Here is a 22,882-nt window from a genome sequence, read left to right as displayed (position 1 = left end):
GATGGCCAATCTGTGTATCAGGAAAAGAGCATTCTTCCCAAGCGAGTCCCTCCTTCTGTTTACACCTGACAGTGAAGTGACAAATTCAGCATTACAAATTCGCATCAGGAGGATCCAAGCAGGCAGAGATGGGCAACATTTGTTGAAAGGCTTTGATAATTAGTTAAATGTAAAGGGTACTTATGGTAGAGGAAATGAAACACATATCCATTCAAAAGTTCGGTATATTTAAAGTGTTCCCCAGAGTCAAAGTTTCCCCTTCCACAAACAGGCAGATTGCCATGAATAGCTCAGACAGAAATCAAACTGCTCTATATTTGCTCTTGAAATCTTTTCTTCAAGTAGGTAAAAAATTATGCCCTACAGGAGATGACAAGATGCCTTTAAAGTACATACCTCATTTCTGACTACAATTACCTTTCGCTAGCTTGGCACAGCTGCAAGCTCCTATTTGCTTTTGTTTTTCCATTAAGGGCTCGTCCATTATTTGTACCCATCCTATGAATGCCAATGATGCAGATTCCCTTGCCTATGATTCACTCCACAGATAATAGAGAATAAATTGCAATTAGATTTTGGTAATTGTAGATAATTAACTCAAAATGAGCTGTTAATTATAAAAATCTATGTTTTTCAGTTCTTGATTGTATTATTTATTTTACTTGTAAATTCCAATGTCTCACTCGAGCAAGTTTAATATTTTAAATACTTTTGGCATTTTTTTTAAAAAATACCAAGAGAATTTTAAATTGAGCTTTGCTTATTTGAAAATTAAAATTACGTTTCGGGGAGGTTCCCTTGAGAAGCTCATCCAAACTGGAAGATAAACAGGGTTGGTTTTCCATCATGATTCTTAATAATATTTTCTACAACAAAAAGCCTTTGGCATTTCAATACAACTGCCAGATTGCTCAGAAGAGAACAGTTCCCACCTCCCATTCCAGCCACACTCACGCGGCACCCTTTTCTGAGACTGAAAAAAAAATCACTTCTATATTCAAATGCATAAAGGAGACAAATGGACTTGTCTTCATAGCCTCTTCCAGCCTTACATTAGATTAAATTATTTAGGGAGCATTCATCTGGTAACCTTTGCAAAACTGAAGACTGAGTACAGGAAACAAACTTTCAGAAGCCTTGCTGCCAAACTTTGGAACCAGCTGGCGCTGTGACTTGAGACTGCAGAAATGCATATTAACTTTGAAAAATTACTGTGGGTTTAATCAAGAGAATGAGAGAGAGAGAGAGAGTGAGGGAGAGAGAGAGAGAGAGAAAGGAAAAAACCTTATGAAATCTGGAACTCATTTTGTAAACAACACAGTTTTTCTTCATTCCCCCCCTATATTAAGTAGACTTTTGCAGGTTTTAGCAACCTATTGCAAAAAGACCTGCAGATGTTCTAGGTTACATTTCTCCTTAACAAAGTGCAATGCTAGAATATATTTAACTAGATCTATTTTCTGACTCTCCTTTGCTAGAGCGATCATGGAATCACATGGTTTTGTAAAAAAGGGAAAAAAATAAATGAGGATCACTTTTAGGACTCTCCTCATCTGGGTGGTAACCTAAGTTTAAAATACAATAAATTCCACTGCCTGTTAACACAAAGGTGATTGGATAATCAGTAACTCATATAGCAGAAAGAACAAACTAGAGAGTCCGTGAGAAAGATATCTCACCCCGCTTTTTTATTAATTTAGATGGAATACATGAGTCAAAAGAGTTGAAGGTATTGATATGACCCTGTCACTGTCCAACATTAAACAGTGGTAAACAAGGTTCAGGGTTTGGTGTACACACAGACTTCAGGTTGCTTAGTACCATGGCAAACACACTATTAAACATCCGTTATAACTTTTTATTAAAGATACAGAAAGAAGGAAAAACAGTTAAAGCATTTGAAATGCAAGGTATTAAGTAAGGTTTTCATTTTAACAACATCCTCATTCCATTTAGCAGGAGAGGGTCTTTAGAAGGAAAAAAACCCTTGCCTGATGGTCTCTTACAGGGTATTAAAGATGGGTGGAATCTCCTTCCCTAGAGGTTTTTAAGGCCCGGCTTGACAAAGCCCTGGCTGCGATGATTTAGTTGGGGATTGGTCCTGCTTTGAGCAGGGGGTTGGACTAGATGACCTCCTGAGGTCCCTTCCAACCCTGATAGTCTATTATTCTATGGGAATAACTGTTCTTTTGGGTAAATGAAGTAGTTAGTTGGATACACTGGAGCTATTGTTGTTGCCGCTGTTGTTCAAGTCCAATCCTATTTCCTAGAAGGCATAACAAGACAAACAAAGGGGAAAGAAAAGAACAGCAAAGATAGAAAATACAGCAACTGTCCCTGGTGTCGAATGTCACTTGCAACCTCACTGCTGGAAAAACACAAACATAGCCCATGGTCTTATTAGCTACTCCAAGACCTGGCAAACTTGTACCAGCATTGGGCTGTTTAGGGCATTCTTTATAGCGGCCTCTCTCTGGTCACAGACATACAGCAGTGTTACACAATATACAGTCTTGGCCAGACTCTTATTAAACAGAAAACAAAAAGAGAGGGATAGGAAAAAGAAGAAGTAAAGTGGGGAAGGAAAAGGACACACTGGGAGGGAATATGAGTGATAAAGTTTCACATCCCAAGTGGTGTTCAGCATTCATTAGGATGGAGAAGGTCCAGGCTCCTAAGAGATGGTGGGGGTGGCAGCCATGATGGTGAAGTTCGCTCCTTCCTGTTCTTTCAGTCAGCCAACATTGCAGGAGTCAGTTCTCACCACAAAGTCGTCTTCTGAGAAGGACCCCAAAAGAGAGTGAGGGGTTGAATATCCCATCCCCACATTATTTTGTCCACCAATTATGCCTAATTTCCAACACACCAATTTTGGTTCATTGATTTCCAGTCTTACACTATCCTTGTTTACACAGTCCTTGAATTATATCAGTGGGCTTTTTTGTTTGGACTAATTCAGCTTCTCTCTTTTTTCACCTTTCCCCATCAACATTTATTATAGTTCATTGCGACATTTTATGAACCTTTCACTCACTTCTCACTGTGGAGCTCACAATTAGGGTAAATGCGTAGGCCCAATTATTCCCCTACCATCCCATCCCCAACCAAGTGTGAAGAAAAGAAAATACAGAAGGAAATTAATACTAGGTCACCAGACAGAAAAACAAAACACATCAAAGCCAAGGTTGGTAAGCAAATTTCTCACTAGAAAGTCCTGCTGAGAGGGGGGTGGGGGCGGAGGGGAATTAGAACCGCAGAAAGCACACCTGCAATTTCTGGGCCAGCAGCAGGTGCTGCCTTCCTCGGTGCACACATTTACTTGGGTTCTGCTGCTTGCTGTTCATGATTTGCTGGGATGAGAAGAGGATTCATTGGGTCAGAGACTGCAGGGTTGGCTTGGGATAGAATCATAGAATATCAGGGTTGGAAGGGACCTCAGGAGGTCATCTAGTCCAACCCCCTGCTCAAAGCAGGACCTAATCCCAACAAGATCATCCCAGCCAGGGCTTTGTTAAGCCTGACCTTAAAAACCTCTAAGGAAGGAGATTCCACCACCTCTCTAGGTAACCCATTCCACCCTCCTGGTGAAAAAGTTTTTCCTAATATCCAATCTAAACCTCCCCCACTGCAACTTGAGACCATTACTCCTTGTTCTGTCATCTGGTACCACTGAGAACAGTCTAGAGCCATCCTCTTTGGAACACCCTTTCAGGTAGTTGAAAGCAGCTATCAAATCCCCCCTCATTCTTCTCTTCTGCAGACTAAACAATTCCAGTTCCCTCAGTCTCTCCTCATAACTCATGTGCTCCAGCCCCCTAATCATTTTTGTTGCCCTCCGCTGGACTCTTTCCAATTTTTCCACATCCTTCTTGTAATGTGGGGCCCAAAACTGGACACAGTACTCCAGGTGAGGCCTCACCAATGTCGAATAGAGGGGAACGATCACGTCCCTCGATCTGCTGGCAATGCCCCTACTTATACAGCCCAAAATGCCGTTAGCCTTCTTGGCAACAAGAGCACACTGTTGACTCATATCCAGCTTCTCGTCCACTGTAACCCCTAGGTCCTTTTCTCAGAACTGCTGCCTAGCCACTCGGTCCCTAGTCTGTAACAGTGCATGGGATTCTTCCGTCCTAAATGCAGGACTCTGCACTTGTCCTCGTTGAACCTCATCAGGTTTCTTTTGGCCCAATCCTCTAATTTGTCTAGGTCCCTCTGTATCCTATCCCTACCCTCCAGCGTATCTACCACTCCTCCCAGTTTAGTGTCATCTGCAAACTTGCTGAGAGTACAGTCCACGCCATCCTCCAGATCATTAATGAAGATATTGAACAAAACCGGCCCCAGGACCGACCCTTGGGGCACTCCGTTTGAAAGCGGCTGCCAACTAGACATGGAGCCGTTGATCAGTACCCGTTGAGCCCGACGATCTAGCCAGCTTTCTATCCACCTTATAGTCCATTCATCCAGCCCATACTTCTTTAACTTGCTGGCAAGAATACTGTGGGAGACGGTATCAAAAGCTTTGCTAAAGTCAAGGAATAACACATCCACTGCTTTCCCCTCATCCACAGACCCAGTTATCTCCTCATAGAAGGCAATTAGGTTAGTGAGGCATGACTTGCCCTTGGTGAATCCATGCTGACTGTTCCTGATCACTTTCCTCTCCTCTAACTGCTTCAGAATTGATTCCTTGAGGACCTGCTCCATGATTTTTCCAGGGACTGAGGTGAGGCTGACTGGCCTGTAGTTCCCCGGATCCTCCTTCTTCCCTTTTTTAAAGATGGGCACTACATTAGCCTTTTTCCAGTCATCCGGGACCTCCACCGATCGCCATGAGTTTTCAAAGATAATGGCCAATGGCTCTGCAATCATATCCGCCAACTCCTTTAGCACCCTTGGATGCAGCACATCTGGCCCCATGGACTTGTGCTCGTCCAGTTTTTCTAAATAGTCCTGAACCACTTCTTTCTCCACATAGGGCTGGTCACCTTCTCCCCATACTGTGCTGCCCAGTGCAGCAGTCTGGGAGCTGACCTTGTTCGTGAAGACAGAGAAAAAAAGCATTGAGTACATTAGCTTTTTCCACATCCTCGGTCACTAGGTTGCCTCCCTCATTCAGTAAGGGGCCCACACTTTCCTTGACTTTCTTCTTGTTGCTAACATACCAGAAGAAACCCTTCTTGTTACTCTTAACATCTCTTGCTAGCTGCAACTCCAAGTGTGATTTGGCCTTCCTGATTTCACTCCTACATGCCTGAGCAATATTTTTATACTCCTCCCTGGTCATTTGTCCGATCTTCCACTTCTTGTAAGCTTCTTTTTTGCGTTTAAGATCAGCAAGGATTTCACTGTTTAGCCAAGCTGGTCGCCTGCCATATTTACTATTCTTTCTACACATCGGGATGTTTTTTTCCTGCAACCTCAATAAGGATTCTTTAAAATACAGCCAGCTCTCCTGGACTCCTTTCCCCCTCATGTTATTCTCCCAGGGGATCCTGCCCATCAGTTCCCTGAGGGAGTCAAAGTCTGCTTTTCTGAAGTCCAGGGTCCGTATTCTGCTGCTCTCCTTTCTTCCTTGTGTCAGGATCCTGAACTCGACCATCTCATGGTCACTGCCTCCCAGGTTCCCATCCACTTTTGCTTCCCCTACTAATTCTTCCCGGTTTGTGAGCAGCAGGTCTAGAAGAGTTCTGCCCCTAGTTGGTTCCTCAAGCACTTGTACCAGGAAATTGTCCCCTACACTTTCCAAAAACTTCCTGGATTGTCTGTGCACCGCTGTATTGCTCTCCCAGCAGATATCAGGGTGACTAAAGTCTCCCATGAGAACCAGGGCCTGCAATCTAGTAACTTGTGCTAGTTGCCGGAAGAAAGCCTTGTCCACCTCATCCCCCTGGTCTGGTGGTCTATAGCAGACTCCCACCACGACATCACCCTTGTTGTTCACACTTCTAAACTTAATCCAGAGACTCTCAGGTTTTTCTGCAGTTTCATACCGGAGCTCTGAGCATTCATACTCCTCTCTTACATACAATGCAACTCCCCCACCTTTTCTGCCCTGCCTGTCCTTCCTGAACAGTTTATATCCATCCATGACAGTACTCCAGTCATGTGAGTTATCCCACCAAGTCTCTGTTATTCCAATGACATCATAGTTCCTTGACTGTGCCAGGACTTCCAGTTCTCCCTGCTTGTTTCCCAAGCTTCTTGCATTTGTGTATAGGCACTTAAGATAACTTGCTGATTGTCCCACTTTCTCAGTCTGAGACAGGAGTCCTCCCCTCTTTCACTCTCCTGCTCGTGCTTCCTCCCGGTATCCCATTTCCCCACTTACCTCAGGGCTTTGGTCTCCTTCCCCGGTGAACCTAGTTTAAAGCCCTCCTCACTAGGTTAGCCAGCCTGCTTGCGAAGATGTTCTTCCCTCTCTTCATTAGGTGGAGCCCGTCTCTGCCTAGCACTCCTCCTTCTCGGAACACCATCCCATGGTCGAAGAATCCAAAGCCTTCTCTCCGACACCACCTGCGTAGCCATTCATTGACTTCCACAATTCGACAGTCTCTACCCAGGCCTTTTCCCTGCACAGGGAGGATGGACGAGAACACCACTTGTGCCTCAAACTCCTTTATCCTTCTTCCCAGAGCCACGTAGTCTGCAGTGATCCGCTCAAGGTCATTCTTGGCAGTATCATTGGTGCCCACGTGGAGAAGCAGGAAGGGGTAGCAATCCGAGGGCTTGATGAGTCTCGGCAGTCTCTCCGTCACATCGTGAATCCTAGCTCCTGGCAAGCAGCAGTCCTCTCGGTTTTCTCAGTCGGGGCGGGGATGAGCCAACACACTGCTGAGCCTGGGTCTACCCTTATTAATCTACAATGTCTAGTCAATGTGTGGAGGTAGGAGGAGAGGACTGACCGCTAAGAAGACACTTCTGACACCTAGAGTTCTTGTCTAGCAGTTTGCTTTAGCACCCTAAACAGTGAGAGAGGTTTTCTTTTGCACTGAGAGGCCTGTATACTTTTTTATTCTCTCCTTCCTGCTTTGCTGAGAAGAGATCTTACACACAGCCTTTGACCAACGCCTCAGGGCCAAAAGATATACAATGCCAAACTGACTAACCTCTGGCAGGACACTGCACTGTCAGTCAGGTCAGAGACCAGAGAGGGGAATTGTATCCGGGAACGGTTTTAGAAGCAAAAGAGATTTTCCTGCTTAGAATGGGAGTGAGGAAAGGCCAGGTGATCCAGAAGTGCCATTAAGATGGAGATGGACCACATGTGCCCTTGTAGACTTCCTCCAGTCACAGGGAAATGCCACAGCTATCTACAATTATTAATTATATGAATTCCAGTAGTGTTTAGAGGCCCCAATTGAGATCAAGGTCCCATTGTGCTAGGCACTGTACAAACACCTAGCAAGACAGTCCTTGGCCTGAACAGCTTACAATCTAAAAAGACAAGACAACAAAGGATAGCATTATTTCTATTATAAAGATGAGGAACTGAGGCACAGAGAGACTCAGGGTATATCTACACTGCATTAAAACACTCCTGGATGGCCTGTGTCAGATGGCTTGGGGTGCGGGGCTATAAAATTGCAGTGTAGACATACAGGCTCTGGGACCCCTTGATGGAGGAGGGTTCCAGAGTCTGGGCTCCAGCCTACAATTTTATAGCCCTGCAGCATGATCCAAGGTCACACACAAAGTCAGCAACAGAGCAGAGAGCTGAAGCCAGCTCTCCCGAGTCTCTGTCAAGTGCTTTAACCACAAGACCACCCTTTCTTTTTGTTATGAATAAATTTGCTAGAGACCAATCTAGACTATTTCATGAGGTCGTTCCTGGTTGGCAGCATTTAACCCAAATCAAATAGAAGTACAGACCAAAAATATGCATGTGGCAGCCAACATCATCTTTTTGAGAAGGAAGAAAATACACCAACACTTAGAAGTACTTGCTAATGGTTAAAAGAAAATGAGAGAGATTACCTTAGCCCCATGCCAGTGCCATTCGTCATAAGGGTTGGTCCTCCTGGCCCGCCTGGTGCTTCATCAGTGACCACTTCTGAATCAAAAACTTGGCCCTTAAATCTGGAAAGGTGGAGTTAGTTAGCTTTACATCCTGGGGAAGCTATTGTAACTGCAGCCACCTCCACCCCCAACACACACAAAAGGGTGAACTCTGATCAGAGCACATTATACAGAGAAGCTTTCACAATACCTCTCCATTTTCTCCCTCACACCCCTCAGTTTGGGGGAAAATAGCTTCCACCTGCTGCCTTTGTTTCTGAGGGCTGCGGTTGACAAAAATTCTTTAATTCTACTGATTTCAAAGACTTGCTCTCTTGAGAAATATGAGAAAAACTATGAAAAATATTCATGCTTGGCCACACTAAGGGATGCCCTAGCACCTGGCAAGAGCTCAAGGGCGGCATGAAAGCTGCATAAAATATAGGAGATTGCAGCTGTTCTCCATCTTTAATATGGTGATGCAGTCCCAGGCAACTGCTGGTCTCAACAGATGACGTTCCTTCTTTATCTGAGTATCCTCTCCTTTGTTTGAATCAAGATAGAAAATAGCATGCAGGTAAGTTTCCCTTTCTATTATTATAAAGATCCAATTTCTGGCCCTCATGGATAGTAACAGAAAGGACCTTAAACCTGTCACTGAGCCAGGACTGAAGATGGCCCATTCTGCACCTCAAGCCGGTGTAATTTTGGGCTGCCCTGAAGTATAATTAAACATACCTAGAGGAGTCTGTAGCAGGGCAGTCACCCTGCTCCGGTTTGGAAGGGGTTAAAAAAACAGCCCCGGGAAAAGGCTGCCCCGGGGAGCCAATCACAAGAGGGCTTGAGGCAGCCAATCAGGGCCCGACTGGGCCAGTATAAGAAGGGCTCCTGGGGAAAAGGAAGTTAGTCTTGCTCCAGACTAGAGACAGGGGTACCTTGGACAGAGCATACCGGGAAGGGGCAGGCTGAGCCGGGGAGCTCTGGCCTGGCGACCTCCCAGGCTGAGGCCTTGTGGCAAAGGCCTGAGGAGGTACTGGGGCTGCAGGGAGGCAGCCAGGGCAAGAAAAGGCAGCAGTTCCAACCCCCTTGCCAGTGATGAGTGGCCATTACAGACTGAAGTTTGCCCCTGAGAGAAGGAGCTAGATGACGACCGGCAGTAGCCACTGAAGCGAGGTGGGTATAGGGGGTTGAGGGTTCCCGTGGGAGGGGAAACCCAGAGTGTGGGGACACTGCCATGGGGCAGCACCCCAAGGTAAGGGGCACCGGGGTCACAGAGGGACACGGGGCCAGAGGTGGTGGAGACAACAGGGGCAGATAACAGAGAGCGAGACACTGGCCCATAGAGGGTGCTCTGGAGCTGGATGAGCTAATTCCCGGATGGACCAGCAGGAGGCACCGTGCCGGTGAGTGCCCTGCCTTGCTACAGAGTCATTTCCCCCACCAATGAAATGCAGTCACCTCTGGTGTGAAAAGTGACAGGCAGAGCACATGGGATTGAAGAATACTGAGCCCATTTGAAACTACAGGAGGGAATTTAGGGAAACAGAAAGCAATTATGTTAGAATTGGGCCATGAAAAAAGGGCTAACTCCTGCCCTTGCAAAAAGATATATGGGCATTTTAAGAGCCACTAACTAGTGCAAGTGGTCAGGACCTTTTTTCCTTCTCATTTAAATGACGACACCTCTAGCACCTCAGAATGAGCCTAATCCAGCCCCGCACAATTCTACCCATTGAGAGAGAGCCAAATAAATTAGCATTAGCTGGTTTTGTTTGTCTGTCTTTTACTATCCTCATGATGGTAAAAGATGAGTGAATAGGTTAAGTTCCTTCCTTGGTGAGTCTGCCTGACAATTTAGCAAGGTGTATTTGAATGCTTAAGTAAACAAATCTTTGTCATCTGTAGACCTTAGAAGCAATTCTGTGGTTAGCAAGTAGACCAAAGAGGAGAATTACAAAGCTAAAACTAAAACAGGAAAGGGGACATTTGAGAAGGATACCTGTAAATATTAGGCATGTGCAGATATTTGATGTAGATAGTTCAATTGTATTTAACTCTAAAGAGATTGCAAGAAAACCTCTTACATTCAAGATTACTACAGTGTAGGTGCCTTATTTGAAGATGAGATGGCAAATGTACAAGCATCTGCACCTCTAGGAAGAGGTAATGGAAGATATTTTCAAGACTCAGACTATTCACTTATGGAACCTCCTTTGTACTTTTTTCTAGCAATTACAGCTTTGCAGAACTTGAAATCTTCTCGGGAGAAACTGGTTAAAATAGGTGCAATTACAGCAACAAGAATGACATCATTACAGAGATATTTAAAAGTCCTTTTGTTGGGCAGCCAATGCCTCTCAGAAGACTCTGAAAACATTCATTTTAAAAGCAACTCTGCCTGTGTCTCCTTTATATTCTACTTACTTTTTATTAGTGGGACATATGCATAGAAATAGGATATTTGAAGATTAAATGGTCAGTTTTCAGAATGGAGAGAAGTAAATAATGGTGTCTCCCAGGGGTCTGTACTGGGACAAATCCTGTTCAATATATTCATAAATGATCTGGAAAAAGGGGTAAACAGTGAGGTGGAAACATTTGCAAATGATACAAAACTACTCAAGATAGTTAAGTCCAAAGCAGACTGCAAAGAGTTACAAAGGGGTCTAACAAAACTGGGTGACTGGGCAACAAAATGGCAGATGAAATTCAATGTTGATAAATGAAAAGTAATGTACACTGGAAAATATAATCCCAACCATACATATAAAATGATGGGGTCTAAATTAGCTGTTACCACTCAAGAAAGAGATCTTGGAGTCATTGTAGAGAGTTCTCTGAAAACATCCACTCAGAGTGCAGCTGCAGTCAAAAAGCGAACAGAATGTTGGGAATCATTAGGAAAGGGATAGATAAGACAGAACATATCATATTGCCTCTATATAAATCCATGGTAACGCCCACATCTTGAATACTGCGTGCAGATCTGGTCACCCTGTTTCAAAAAAAGATAGATTGGAATCGGAAGAGGTATAGAAAAGGGCAATACAAATGATTAGGGGTATGGAACAGCTTCCGTATGAGGAAAGATTACCAAGACTGGGACTTCTCAGCTTGGAAAAGAGATGACAAAGGGGAGATATGATAGAGGACTATAAAATCATAACTAGTGTAGAGAAAGTAAATAAGGAAGTGTTATTTACTCCTTCTAATAACACAAGAACTAGGGGTCACCAAATGAAATTAATAGGCAGCAGGTTTAAAATAAACAAAAGGAAGTATTTCTTCACACAACGCACAGTCAACCTATGGAACTCTTTGCAAGAGGATGTTGTGAAGGCCAAGACTATAACAGCGTTCAAAAAAGAACTAGATACGTTCATGGAGGATAGCCAATGGCTATTAGCCAGGATGGGCAGGAATACAAAACCATGCTCTGAAGTGTCCCTATCCTCTGTTTGCCAGAAGCTGGGAATGGGTGACAAGGCATGGATCACTTGATGATTCCCTGTTCTGCTCATTCCTTCTGAAGCACCTGGCATTGGCCACTGTTGGAAGACAGGATACCTGGCTAGATGGACCATTAGTCTGACCCTGTATGGCTTTTCTTATGTTCTTAAGAATACATCTGTTCCTACTTACTTCTCACCTGAAGTTATAAACTTTTGTGAACTCAGTCATTTCCAACTGTGATGAGATGTTTACCCCACACTTGCCTGGTAAGGGTTAATGCAGATGGGGAAGGGGGCTAATTAACCCAACAGGCCACAGCTGAGGGGAATCAGGTGGCCAAGTAAACCCAAGACTGAGTGAGGAAGCCCAACTGAGGAGGAATGATCTGGGCTGGGACTATAAAGACAGGAAATTGGAAATAGAGGGGGCTGATGGGAGAGTCTGCAGTCATTCCCTGAGAGAAGGGAGGTGCATTTGGGCTGGCAAACCCAGAGAGGGGGGAAATTTAGTTGGGGATAGCTTTGAGCAGGGGGTTGGACTAGATGACCTCCTGAGGTCCCTTCCAACCCTGATATTCTATGATTCTATGATGATTCTAAGCCAGGAAGGTAGGACAAGGCTCAGGGAAAGACACTAAGGCCTGGTCTACACTACGGGATTAATTCGGATTTAGCAGCGTTAATCCGAATTAACCCTTCACCCGTCCACACTACAGAGCCAGTTAATTCGAATTAAAGGGCCCTTTAAATCGATTTCTGTACTCCACCTCGACGAACGGAGTAGAGCCTAAATCGATTTTGTAAATTCGAATTAGGGTTAGTGTGGCCGCACACCACCGAATTACTGTGTTTAAATTAATGGGGTAGTGTGGCCGCACACCACCGAATTAATGTGGTTAAAAACCGAATTAAGGTGCTTAGTGTGGCCGCGCACAATCGAATTTATACAACCTGTTTCCCAAATTCGAATTATCGAAATTCGGATTAATCCTGTAGTGTAGACATACCCTAAGGTCTAGAAGCGAATAGGCCTTGACTGCTGTCTACAGGGTCCCTGAGCCAGAACCCGGAGCAGAGGGTGGATCTGGGTTCCCCTGCCAACCATTAAGGGAGTGGCACTATGAGGAAGACTGCCTAGGACTGCTTGAGAGGAAAGACTTTCCAACCCTGGAAGGGGAAAACCATTTGGTGACCTGGCTGGAGGGCTAAGTCACAAAGAGGCAGCTCATGGAGTAAGAGAGGGGGCCACAAACCAAGACAGAGAGGTGGAAAGACGGTGCAAACGTGGGAAGGGGCATCAACCTCACGAGCTATTCCCCAGAGTGACCAGGAGGAGGTGCCATCCTAGTGGTGAGTGGAGCGCCTTGTCACACCAACGCACGGACAATTGTGACTGCCTCCGATCAAATAGGCATGTGAAAACTAACTAAATACAATTTAATTTTTGGATTGCACATTACATACAAAAGCAGCAGAGAAAGTTACTTAGCAGAGTACAGTTTATACAGGCAAAAAACTCCTTCAGCTATAATATTCCCTTTTAAAACTTGAAAAGCAGTTGTGGGGTTGGAGAGAAAGAAGAAAATACATGCGTGGGATGCAGATCATGTAATTCATAATCTTGTGGGATCCCCTTGTCAGTGACGCTTTTAAAATAATATCTACATCAAAGCTCTCATCAAATCCTCTTGCTGTTTCCTGTACAAGACTGCTAAACTCCATCCATTCCTCCCTCTCCCTTCCACTAAAATCCTTGTATTCAACTGAGTCCTCTCTCCTCTTTCTAGGGCAACTTTTTCTTCTGTGGTTTCAATACACCTCCTCTATCCTCTCCCCGCTGCCAGTCTATATAAAATGTTGCTGCTAAATGTGTCTTCCCTTACCACCACTCTGTCAAACCCTTACACAAATATCTTTCAGGGCAAGCTCTCACCTTCTACATCAAGTGAAAGCATCTCATTTTCAGCTCACGACGCTACACAATTCTGACCCGCCTACATCGCTGTTCTTATTTCCTCCTCCCCACTAACCCTTCCACTGCTTAAGCACCTCCCATGCTTCATCCCAACAACCTGTCTTGTATCTTCTTTCCACTTATTTCCGTGCCTTTTTTCATGGGGCCCCTCATTCTCTAGGGCCTCTCTTCTTTACCTTCCATAAAACAACCTCCCTGTTTAAACCCACTTTTTTTCAGGTAACCTTTCATCAAACACCACCCAGAATTCAAGACTGGACTCTCAGTTGGGGTTTTGTGTCTCTGTATCGTCCAAATCTGATTTACGTCATAGTCCCTTGAGCAAAGAACCACATCTTCCCTTATGTCTGTACAGCTGAGTAAAGCATTAGCACTCAAGTCTATACACACAGCTCTCATTCCCCTCTACTACTCTTCCTGCTTCCTTTGTCTTATCTAGCACCTTTCTGCTCATTCTGTCTTTCTCCCACTCATGATTTTGGCACCTTCTATGATGCTGTTCCTACACCTTGAACTCCTTGTTCTAGTCTTCTAATGCGCTCTCTCCTCTTTCAAATCCCTCCTCAAAGATAATTTCTTCCATCAATTTCCCTATCTTATTCTAGACCAACAGTCCTCACACTCTTCTTTACCTTAACTGTTGTCCCATGTCTAGTCTCGTGGTTATAGTATTGCCTAGTTTAAATTCCAAGTTCTTCAAGGCACAAAGGAGGTATTACTCTGTGTTTCTCAATGCTCCATGTAAGTGTTAGGTACCACAGAAATTCCTTATACACTAACAATTATCCTCTATCTATAAACCTCACAAACTCACCTACTGTAATCCAGCCTGGATTGGTGTAGCTGTTGCTGCTTCAGAAGTAGTTTTGCTTCCTGTTTAGCAAGCAATTGCTGGAGACGTTCCTTTTCAACTTCCAGCTCCATTTTCTGCAGCAGAAGCTGCTGTCTTCTTTCCTCAGACAGCCTTTTACTACGCTCTGTTTCTTTTGATCCAGAGTCCACACTGTCATTCATCCCAGAAACTCGAGAAAGCCTAGAGTAATCACAGGTTTCATGAAGCGGCCCAGAATGTCTTTTGGGTACATGGCTGACCTTTTGGCTATCCTGAATGTTCTCCAAGCTTCCTGGCTGCATACAAGCCCACTGACTCATTTGGTGAGGACAAGTGTTCTGAAATTCACTCATTCTCTGGCCCACATCAGGAGCCATTTGTGTGTGGTATGGGCCCCTTTCCTTTGCTGACAGCATCATATTGTTACATTTTCTGTGCAAGCCATTTTCCACTGGACATTCATTCAGAACCTCCTGTTGGTTGTAGTGGGCTGTGGTCCCATGAGCATGATTATTTCTACAGTGCGGAGGTACTGAAAACAGGGCTGGACTTCCAGACTGTGATGCTTTATTGTTCTTGTATAAAGTTTGTGGTCTAACTATACTTAAATAAGAACCATCCAGTTCCAAAGGTGGTAGCTGGCACGGACTCTTCTTGTTGGACACCTACAATAAGAGAAACAAGCTATCATCTTTCAAAATGTAACAGAGAATGTTAAATTGTATTGTTCCTTAGCCAAATTTGCTTCTCTTCATCAGTTCACAGAGTAAAGTTGTCATACCAGTACTGGAAGATTCGATGCATTGTGCTGATGGACATCTAGCAAGACTCATATAATGTTTATCAAAAGGCAGAGATAAGCCTGCTATCAAATCTACATTTCAATCAGTCTACACAAGTACAATAAATATGAAACTACTGTCTGCAGGATCCTCAGCATAAACAAGTAGCTTCAGAGTACCAAGTAGTTGTGAGTATCTAGGGTTACATAAAATCAACTTGAAGAGTGGCAAAAAACATTAAATGTTAATGTATGAAAATGTTTAATTTTGAATGCCGAGCCAAAAAATCCATTCAGCCACTATAAATACTCTTTGATTGGCCATTACACAGCAGGAGATTTGATGTAAAACATTTCACCTTGCGCTGAATGGGATATTACTTACCGCCGGAAATTTGATGAGAGTTTTTGAAATGTCTTTACAGAAACACAGATAAAAACCGACCACTTTCCGTTAAAATATGGTTCTACTTCAAAAGCTGTCATTTAAATAAAAAAACATGTTTAAATTCAGCTATAAATGTAAGTGATTTTTCAATTAAGTTGGGCAAGCGATTATACTCTGATAAAACTCTGCAGAAAGAAAGCAGTTGTAATTCACATTTGTCATCCCAATGAAAAGTGAACTCGTAGTGGGTGTGTTATATTCATGGCTATTATGTAAGGGACATCAAAATCCTGCTTATATCCTGGCGTATCCTTGCACTGCGGTTTGTCTCGGCAGTTAAGCATTTGTGTTGCTGTGCACATCAGAACAGCAGTGAATCACGCACTCAGAGCTCTTTTCCTAGATGTGTGCGTTAATTTCAGTAACATATTGCATTTAAACTCTGTTTCGGCCCTCAGGCTCTTTGTCAAAGATTTAATTGTGTTTAATTGCAGAAGCCAGGTTTGTTAAAGATAAACAAACCACTTTAGCAGCAGCAAGCAAGCTGAAATTTGGTGGTCACTGATGGACAGAAAATTACAATTTGTATTCTTGTAACACACACAATGGATTAGCTGCTGTCCATATGCACTGGGAGACAATCTCTGCCCCAAAGAGCTTAGATTTAAGAATGCAAGCAACATACAAAGAGATGAAGAGGAATCTAATCCAACTATGTACAGTTTTTGTATGCATTATTTACATTCTTTATATAAACCAACATATCAACTCTATTTGACTGCCCCTCAGCTCCTTCATATTGAGTTTCTTGTAGGCCTCAGAGAAAATAAAATAATGTAGATTATCCCCTAAATACTGATATTTGATTATTTTCAGTTTTGTTTTTACAAAAATTTACTCTTCACCATATGATTGAAAGCCGCACATGCCATGTTTTGCCCCATGAAACCCAATGAATTGGAGGCATCTGCATTAATGTCAGCACTAAATGTGCAAGAAAAGTCTGATGCTAGGACTGGGTGAAAAGTGCAGGACATTAAAATATTTCAGAAGTCAGAGGGGCCGGCAGGGCAACCTACCAGAATTCAACATGCTGCCAGAAGGCAATCAGGAGTTGTTCGTTATTATTTGTTTGGTGCCATCGCTGTGCATGATGATTTTACAGACAAATAAAAACACACTCCCATGTCCCAAGGACATAAGAACGGCCGTACTGGGTTAGACCAAAGGTCCATCTAGCCCAGTATCCTGTCTACTGACAGTGGCCAATGCCAGGTGCCCCAGAGGGAGTGAACCCAACAGGCAATGATCAAGTGATCTCTCTCCTGCCATCCATCTCCACCCCCTGACAAACAGAGGCTAGGGACACCCTTCCTTACCCATCCTGGCTAATATCCATTAACGGACTTAACCTCCATGAATTTATCCAGTTCTCTTTTAAATGCTGTTATAGTCCTAGCCTTCACAACCTCCTCAGGCAAGGAGTTCCACAAGCTGAATGTGTGCTTCCTTTTATTTGTTTTAAACCTGCTGCCCATTAATTTCATTTGGTGGCCCCTAGTTCTTGTATTATGGGAACAAGTAAATAACTTTTCCTTATTTACTTTCTCTACATCACTCATGATTTTATATACCTCTATCATATCCCCCCTTAGTCTCCTCTTTTCCAAGCTGAAAAGTCCTTTATAATCTAAATTAGACACCACACAGAAAGGGATTTCTGGCAACAAATAAAAGATGGGGTGCAAGATGTTAAGGGATATAAGAGAAAAGACCATAAAATAATCCTGTAGCTACATGTTACACATCTGTTCATGGGAAATTCCGCGCAATTGCGGCACAGCAGAAAATGCACCCCCACCCCTGCAGAGTCCCTTTGCTACCTTGCAGAAAATGGAGAAGCAAAGAGAAGCTGCACCAGTACTCACTCACCCCCTCCCCAGCAGCTGGACAGCTCGGACACATCTGTTTGGGAAGCTGTAGGGGGGAAGAGGTAAATCACTGGTGGGAGGGGGGTCTGGGGAGGCCCTGGCCGCCCAGGGACGTTAGTCCCAGCTGGGGGGGTGGGAGATGGAGAACTCCCTCCCTCTTCCATCTGGGGCTGGGTCAGATCAAGACCCAGAAAGTTCCCCTGGCTGTAGGAAGCTCTGCACTGCGTGTAGAGGTGTGTGTGTGTGTGTGTGTGTGTGTGTGTGTGTGTGTGTGTGTGTGTGTGTGTGTGTGTGTGTGTGTGTGTGTGTGTGTGTGTGAGAGAGAGAGAGAGAGAGGGGCTTGGGGGGGCAGGAGGTTTGGCTCAGCGAGGGGGGCTGTTGAGTGTGGAGAGGTCTGAATGCACAGGGGTTGGGCAGACAGGTGGAGCAGCTCCTTGTACAGTGACCCCTCCCCCCACCCACGCGGAATCCCCCCCACTGAGCCCCCTCCACATCAGGAGTCCCCTGCACCCAGAAGTCCCCACTGAGCCCCCCAAACCTCACCCTGCTGAGCCTCACCCTCTGCATCAGGAGCCCCCCACATCCAGACCCCCACCCACTGAGCTCCAACCAGCTGCACCCTGACCCCCCCACTCCACCAAGCCCCACTCCTACAGCCCTCCCCACTGAGCCCTAACCACCTTCACCTGGACTCCCCTGCAGAGTCCCATTCCCCCTGCACCCCAAACCCCTCACCAACCCACTGTGCATCCAGATTCCCCCCTGGACCCAGACCCCGCACCAAGCTGCCCTCACCCAGATTGTGCCACACCGAACCTTGGTACTCTTGAGGGAATTCTCCACCAAAAAATTAAAATTCTGCAAAGTTGTGTATATTTTAATTGTCAAAATAACACAAACACAATAACAATATAATCACACCATTTTCAATTATTTTGGTAATTTATTTCAAAATACTTGTCAGCAAATCATTTAAAATGGTATGATTATATTGTGTTATTTTGACAAATAAAACATGGAGAATTTTGCAGAATTTTAAAATATTGTGCACAGAATATTTAATTTTTTGGCATAGAATTCCCTCAGGAGTAACATCTCACTTCTCACCTTACCGAGTTTAGGGCACTCTTGGGGGAAAAGGACTGCAAGTTGGGTTGGTTCCCAAACTCCTCAGGACCAGGGCTGGGAGCGCATGCAGTTGCTCTCAAACAATCCCCCTGGCCACAGCTCTGAGGTTTTGATGAACCATCTCCAACCCTCCTTAAGTCTTTGAGCCAAGTGGAAAAGGAAAAAAATAGGAGATCCCTAAAAATAAAATCCCCAAGAATTCCTTATTTTACCAGTTTGTTTTATTGACTAAAGGGACCAAAGTTTGTTAAGAAATCTCAGCACATGAACAGGGATGGTATAAAATAATTGCCAGGAGCAGATTTAAGGATAAAGGCCCACACTGCAAATTAACTTCGTGACTGAGACTCGATTAAAAGTCCCTCGAGGCCCTAAAAGGGAGGTCCCAGTTAGCATTTGTTGACCCTGGTCACCATTAAATCTGCCCTGATGGTCTCAGAAATAGCACTGACATTTAAATACTTCATAACAAGCTAGAGAAACTTTACCGTTATTTCACAGTTACCGTATGCTTGCGGGGGGCGGGGGATTCTCATTAATATCACGGAATGCAAGTAGTGTTTTTTAATTTCTCTAGAGGACAGAGGTTATAGTATTAGGTGGAAGTCTCGGTTCCAGTTTCACATGGCTTTAAAGGCCACTCAAGGTCAACCCTGTAAGATAAATTAACTAATTTTGGGTGGGATGGGCAGGGGGAATCAAGCAACAACTTGGCAAGTTATGTTATTTTCTGTTAATGCTTAAATTGAAAACTATAGCAGAATGGCACCAACCATTTAAAAACTAGAGTGACATCCGCACCTGAGCTGGATTATCAGGGCAGGGCACACTATGAACAGCCTGTGATGGGCAGGACAAGGTGGCAAAGGGAAAGAGGAAGAGAATTTTAAGACACACTCACTACTGCATTGTGAACATGAGGAATTAGGTACTTTTATTAGATGAGTTTAAAACAGATATTGCCTGTGGAAGACATGGCAGCCGCAGCGGGCTGTGATGGAACAGATTTGCTTCCCCATTTCGGGAGCTCTCCCGTTCTTTCTGTATGTTATTTAATGACCTACCTTCCCTTAGCTAAAATGTAAACAAACAAAAGATAAACTGCTGCTTGTGATATATGGAGTTAATATGATTTGATCCAATGTGAAACTGCCACACAGAAATAAATATACACTAAAATCAGTTCACATAATTTTGTAAGAGCTAGAACGGAAAACGTGCGGAAGCACTATGAATCTCTTACTGTAATCCTTGTAATTTCTGCTGAGGGCGTCAGAATAAAGTATAAACAAATACTGAGCCCTACATATCACACACACACACACACACACACACACACACACACACACACGTTGCAGCTTACTCAGACAGTCTGCAATTTCTACAAAATTCTCTTAAAAACAAGTTGTGGATGTGCTCTACAGTAGCAATATACACACACTGATACAGTGGGCATATTGTTATTTATGTTGTTTATGTGAAACAAGTAACATAAAAACAGATCTTACAGTCCCTATGTAAGCCAAATCTCCATTGACTTCAATGGGAGTTTTTTCCTATGTAAAACAGTATATTTCCCCCAAAGTAACTATTCTAGCGGTTTTATGATTGAAGAACAAACTAGTACCATCTATATATTTATACAGGTGAAATCCTGGACCCATCGACTTCCCCCAAAACTCCAATCGACTTCAATTTCACCTACAGTGCCTGTCTTTAATGAAATTAATCAATATGATACATTAGAAGACAAAGAAAAGAAACACACGGTGTGATATAATCATTACAGACTGTATCCTAAGCATGACTCCATAGGTGGGTTTTTAGAAGTTTTTTGAAATAGACAGAGGAGACTATTAATTGGGTAGAGTATGCAGAAAGGTGAAATGGAAAGGTTACTCACCATGTGTAGTAACTATAGTTCTTCAAGATGTGTGTCCCTATTGGTGCTCCACTTCAGGTGTGCATGCGCCCCATGTACCTTCAATCAGAGATTTTCATTAGCTGTGTCCGTTCAACCTGCGAATGTGCCCTACACATCCTTGTGCCTTGCACTGAGGCTATGCAGGACTGTGCGGGTGAACTGCCCTCAGTTTCTTCTCTATCGCTACGTCCAACTAAGGAAACTCTGAAGCAGAGGGGCAAGAGGGTGGGTAGTTGAGTACTCATAGTGACCCACATCTCCAAGACCTACTGCACAAGGTGAGTAACCTTTCCTTCTTCAAGCAGTGTCGCTAAGGGCACTCAATTTCAGGTGACTTCTGAGCAGTATCCCCAGGAGGAGGTTGCTTCGGTATAGAGTCTAGGACAGAAGACAGAGCTGCTCACTGCCGTCTCAGATTTAGGGGCACAGACCAAGGAAAAGTGTTTGGAGAAAGTATGTATTGGAGACCACACAGCAGTTCTGCAGATTTCAGGTACTACTGTGTCCTTAATCATAAAATCATAGAATATTAGGGTTGGAAGAGACCTCAGGAGGTCATTTAGTCCAATCCCCTGCTCAAAGCAGGACCAACACCAACTAAGACCAACTTAAGTAAGGCCATAGAAGTTGACTGTGACCTCATAGAGACAGCCAGAATCCTAGCAGGAGGCTGGGTGTTGGCAATCTCACAGCAAGCGATAACACATCTCGAAATCCACCTTGATAGTCTCTGGGTAGAAATAGCGGACCCATTATATCTGTCTGCAATGAAGACAAATAACCTAGGAGACTTCCAGAACAGTTTGGTCCTATCTGTCATCTTAAGTATGGAAGGAAGCTTCCCATCCCAAGTTGCGTGGTGTTGGGGGAAATAAACCAGGTAACTGTATGGTCTGGTTCAGATGAAACTCGAATGATACCTGACACATTCCCTGGACAGTCTGGACTGTTGAACAGCTGTCTCCCCTTAATTCTCTAGCCTGGGGTGCCTTTTACACTGCTATGCTGTCAGAACATCCACTCCTGGCCTGCTCACACAGACTTCAGCCACCTTTTGGAGATATGAAGGGCCTGTATTACACATTTTCCCCAGCCCTCTGATTCTAAAAGTGATGAACAAGATCAGGCAGGACAAGGACAAGGTTATCCAGATAGTGCCTATGTGGCCAAGACAGGTGTGGTATCCTTACCTGTTTCAATTGTCTCCTTGTTCCATGCTTCCCTCATCTTCACTCTCAAGTGCTTCATCCCAACATAAAGATTCTTCTCCTCAAGATATGAGTCCTCGATGGTTTGTGGGCATAGAGTTTATCTGTTCAGTAGAGGTGTCCCGCACTGAACAGGACTCTGCAGTGTTACGAGTGGACAAGAACACTACTTCAAGCAGTTTATAACTGAAAGCTCTGATATTCCACTGCACTCCATTGTGACAGGGCATCGTCCTGTTCCCGACTCTTGCAAGGTCGTGTCACTGTTTCAGGATTTGCCAGCCCCCCCACAGAATCCAAGATCACCTCATTAATTGAAAGAGTGACTCTGATCGATGTTGCCAATTGAAGGGTATCCAATAACTTGTGTTGCAATTCCTTGACCTCTTTGAGTGGTATCTTAAAGGAGTCTGCCATGCACTTGATGTGGTCTTGGAATTGCTTACCGTCATCAGCCATAGACAGTGGAAGAGGCATTCCTGCTTCATCAGGAATGATGAGACGGTAGTGGTTTGAGAAGTAGTCTCCTCATCTCCTCTAGCTTCCTGTTCCTCAAATGTCTCCCCCTGCTGGGGAATGGTCTGAGGTGGTAGAGACTGTCTCCCCCCTTATCCTTATCGGCTAGGTTCGGAGCTCTTGACCATTGCTGTTGGTAAGCAGCCAGGGAATCCCAATATGACCATTCCAGGGGGAGGGTCCATACAGGGAAGGGGTGGCACCCAGGGTTGCGCTCACCACTTGTGATGTCTTGTTCTGGATTCCTCTCTATCTCTGTGGCCCACACAGAAAGGATTCCTATAAGGGTGGCTAGGAGAGGCTGAATGGAAGTCCCCTTCACCCTCCTCCTCAAAGAGCAGTGGAGAAGCCCCAGTTGATAATGGTGGTGAATTGGGTGGTACCAGTGATAAATGAGAGTCCAGAGACTGAACTACTCTCAGTACCAAGGGATCCTTGATGCCCATGATCAATGGAGACTGCGGTTCCTCCGCGACAGTTAAGTCCTTTGAGTACTGAATGGCATGTCGGTACCAATGGGATAACTTGTCTGGAAGTAGATGGTACTGAGGGTTAGAAGGCTCCAAGGAGGATGCCAGACATAGATGTTTCAATTTATATGGTACCAGTGGTAGGGGTGCATCTGATAGGGACCTGTTTGGAGGAATGTCCCTCCTTGCCGTCCCTGTCATGCTTGGTCCATCCTGAGGCTCGCTCAGAGCCGTGTTTGCTCTTGGAGGAGCTTCTTGGTTTTCTCTTGGAGGAGC

At 44.4% G+C, this 22,882-nt stretch overlaps 1 protein-coding gene across 1 annotated transcript in view; it reads right to left on the bottom strand.

The window, feature by feature from the left end:
• The window catches only part of KIAA1328 (KIAA1328 ortholog), a gene marked incomplete at its 5' end in the record, with an annotated part of 149,770 nt that overhangs the window by 70,275 nt on the left and 56,613 nt on the right, over nt 1-22,882 (bottom strand). Inside the window, 2 exons of the mRNA XM_026649214.2 lie at nt 7,981-8,082; nt 14,243-14,925. Coding sequence (XP_026504999.2) covers nt 7,981-8,082; nt 14,243-14,925 — 785 coding nt within the window. The remainder of the gene's footprint in view (nt 1-7,980; nt 8,083-14,242; nt 14,926-22,882) is intronic.

The sequence above is a fragment of the Terrapene carolina genome, unplaced genomic scaffold (assembly GCF_002925995.2).
Source record: "Terrapene carolina triunguis isolate 2854851 unplaced genomic scaffold, T_m_triunguis-2.0 Scaffold69, whole genome shotgun sequence".
Classification (NCBI taxonomy): domain Eukaryota; kingdom Metazoa; phylum Chordata; order Testudines; family Emydidae; genus Terrapene; species Terrapene triunguis.
Note: the sequence above shows the minus strand (reverse complement) of the source record. Positions and strands in the feature narration are given on the sequence as shown.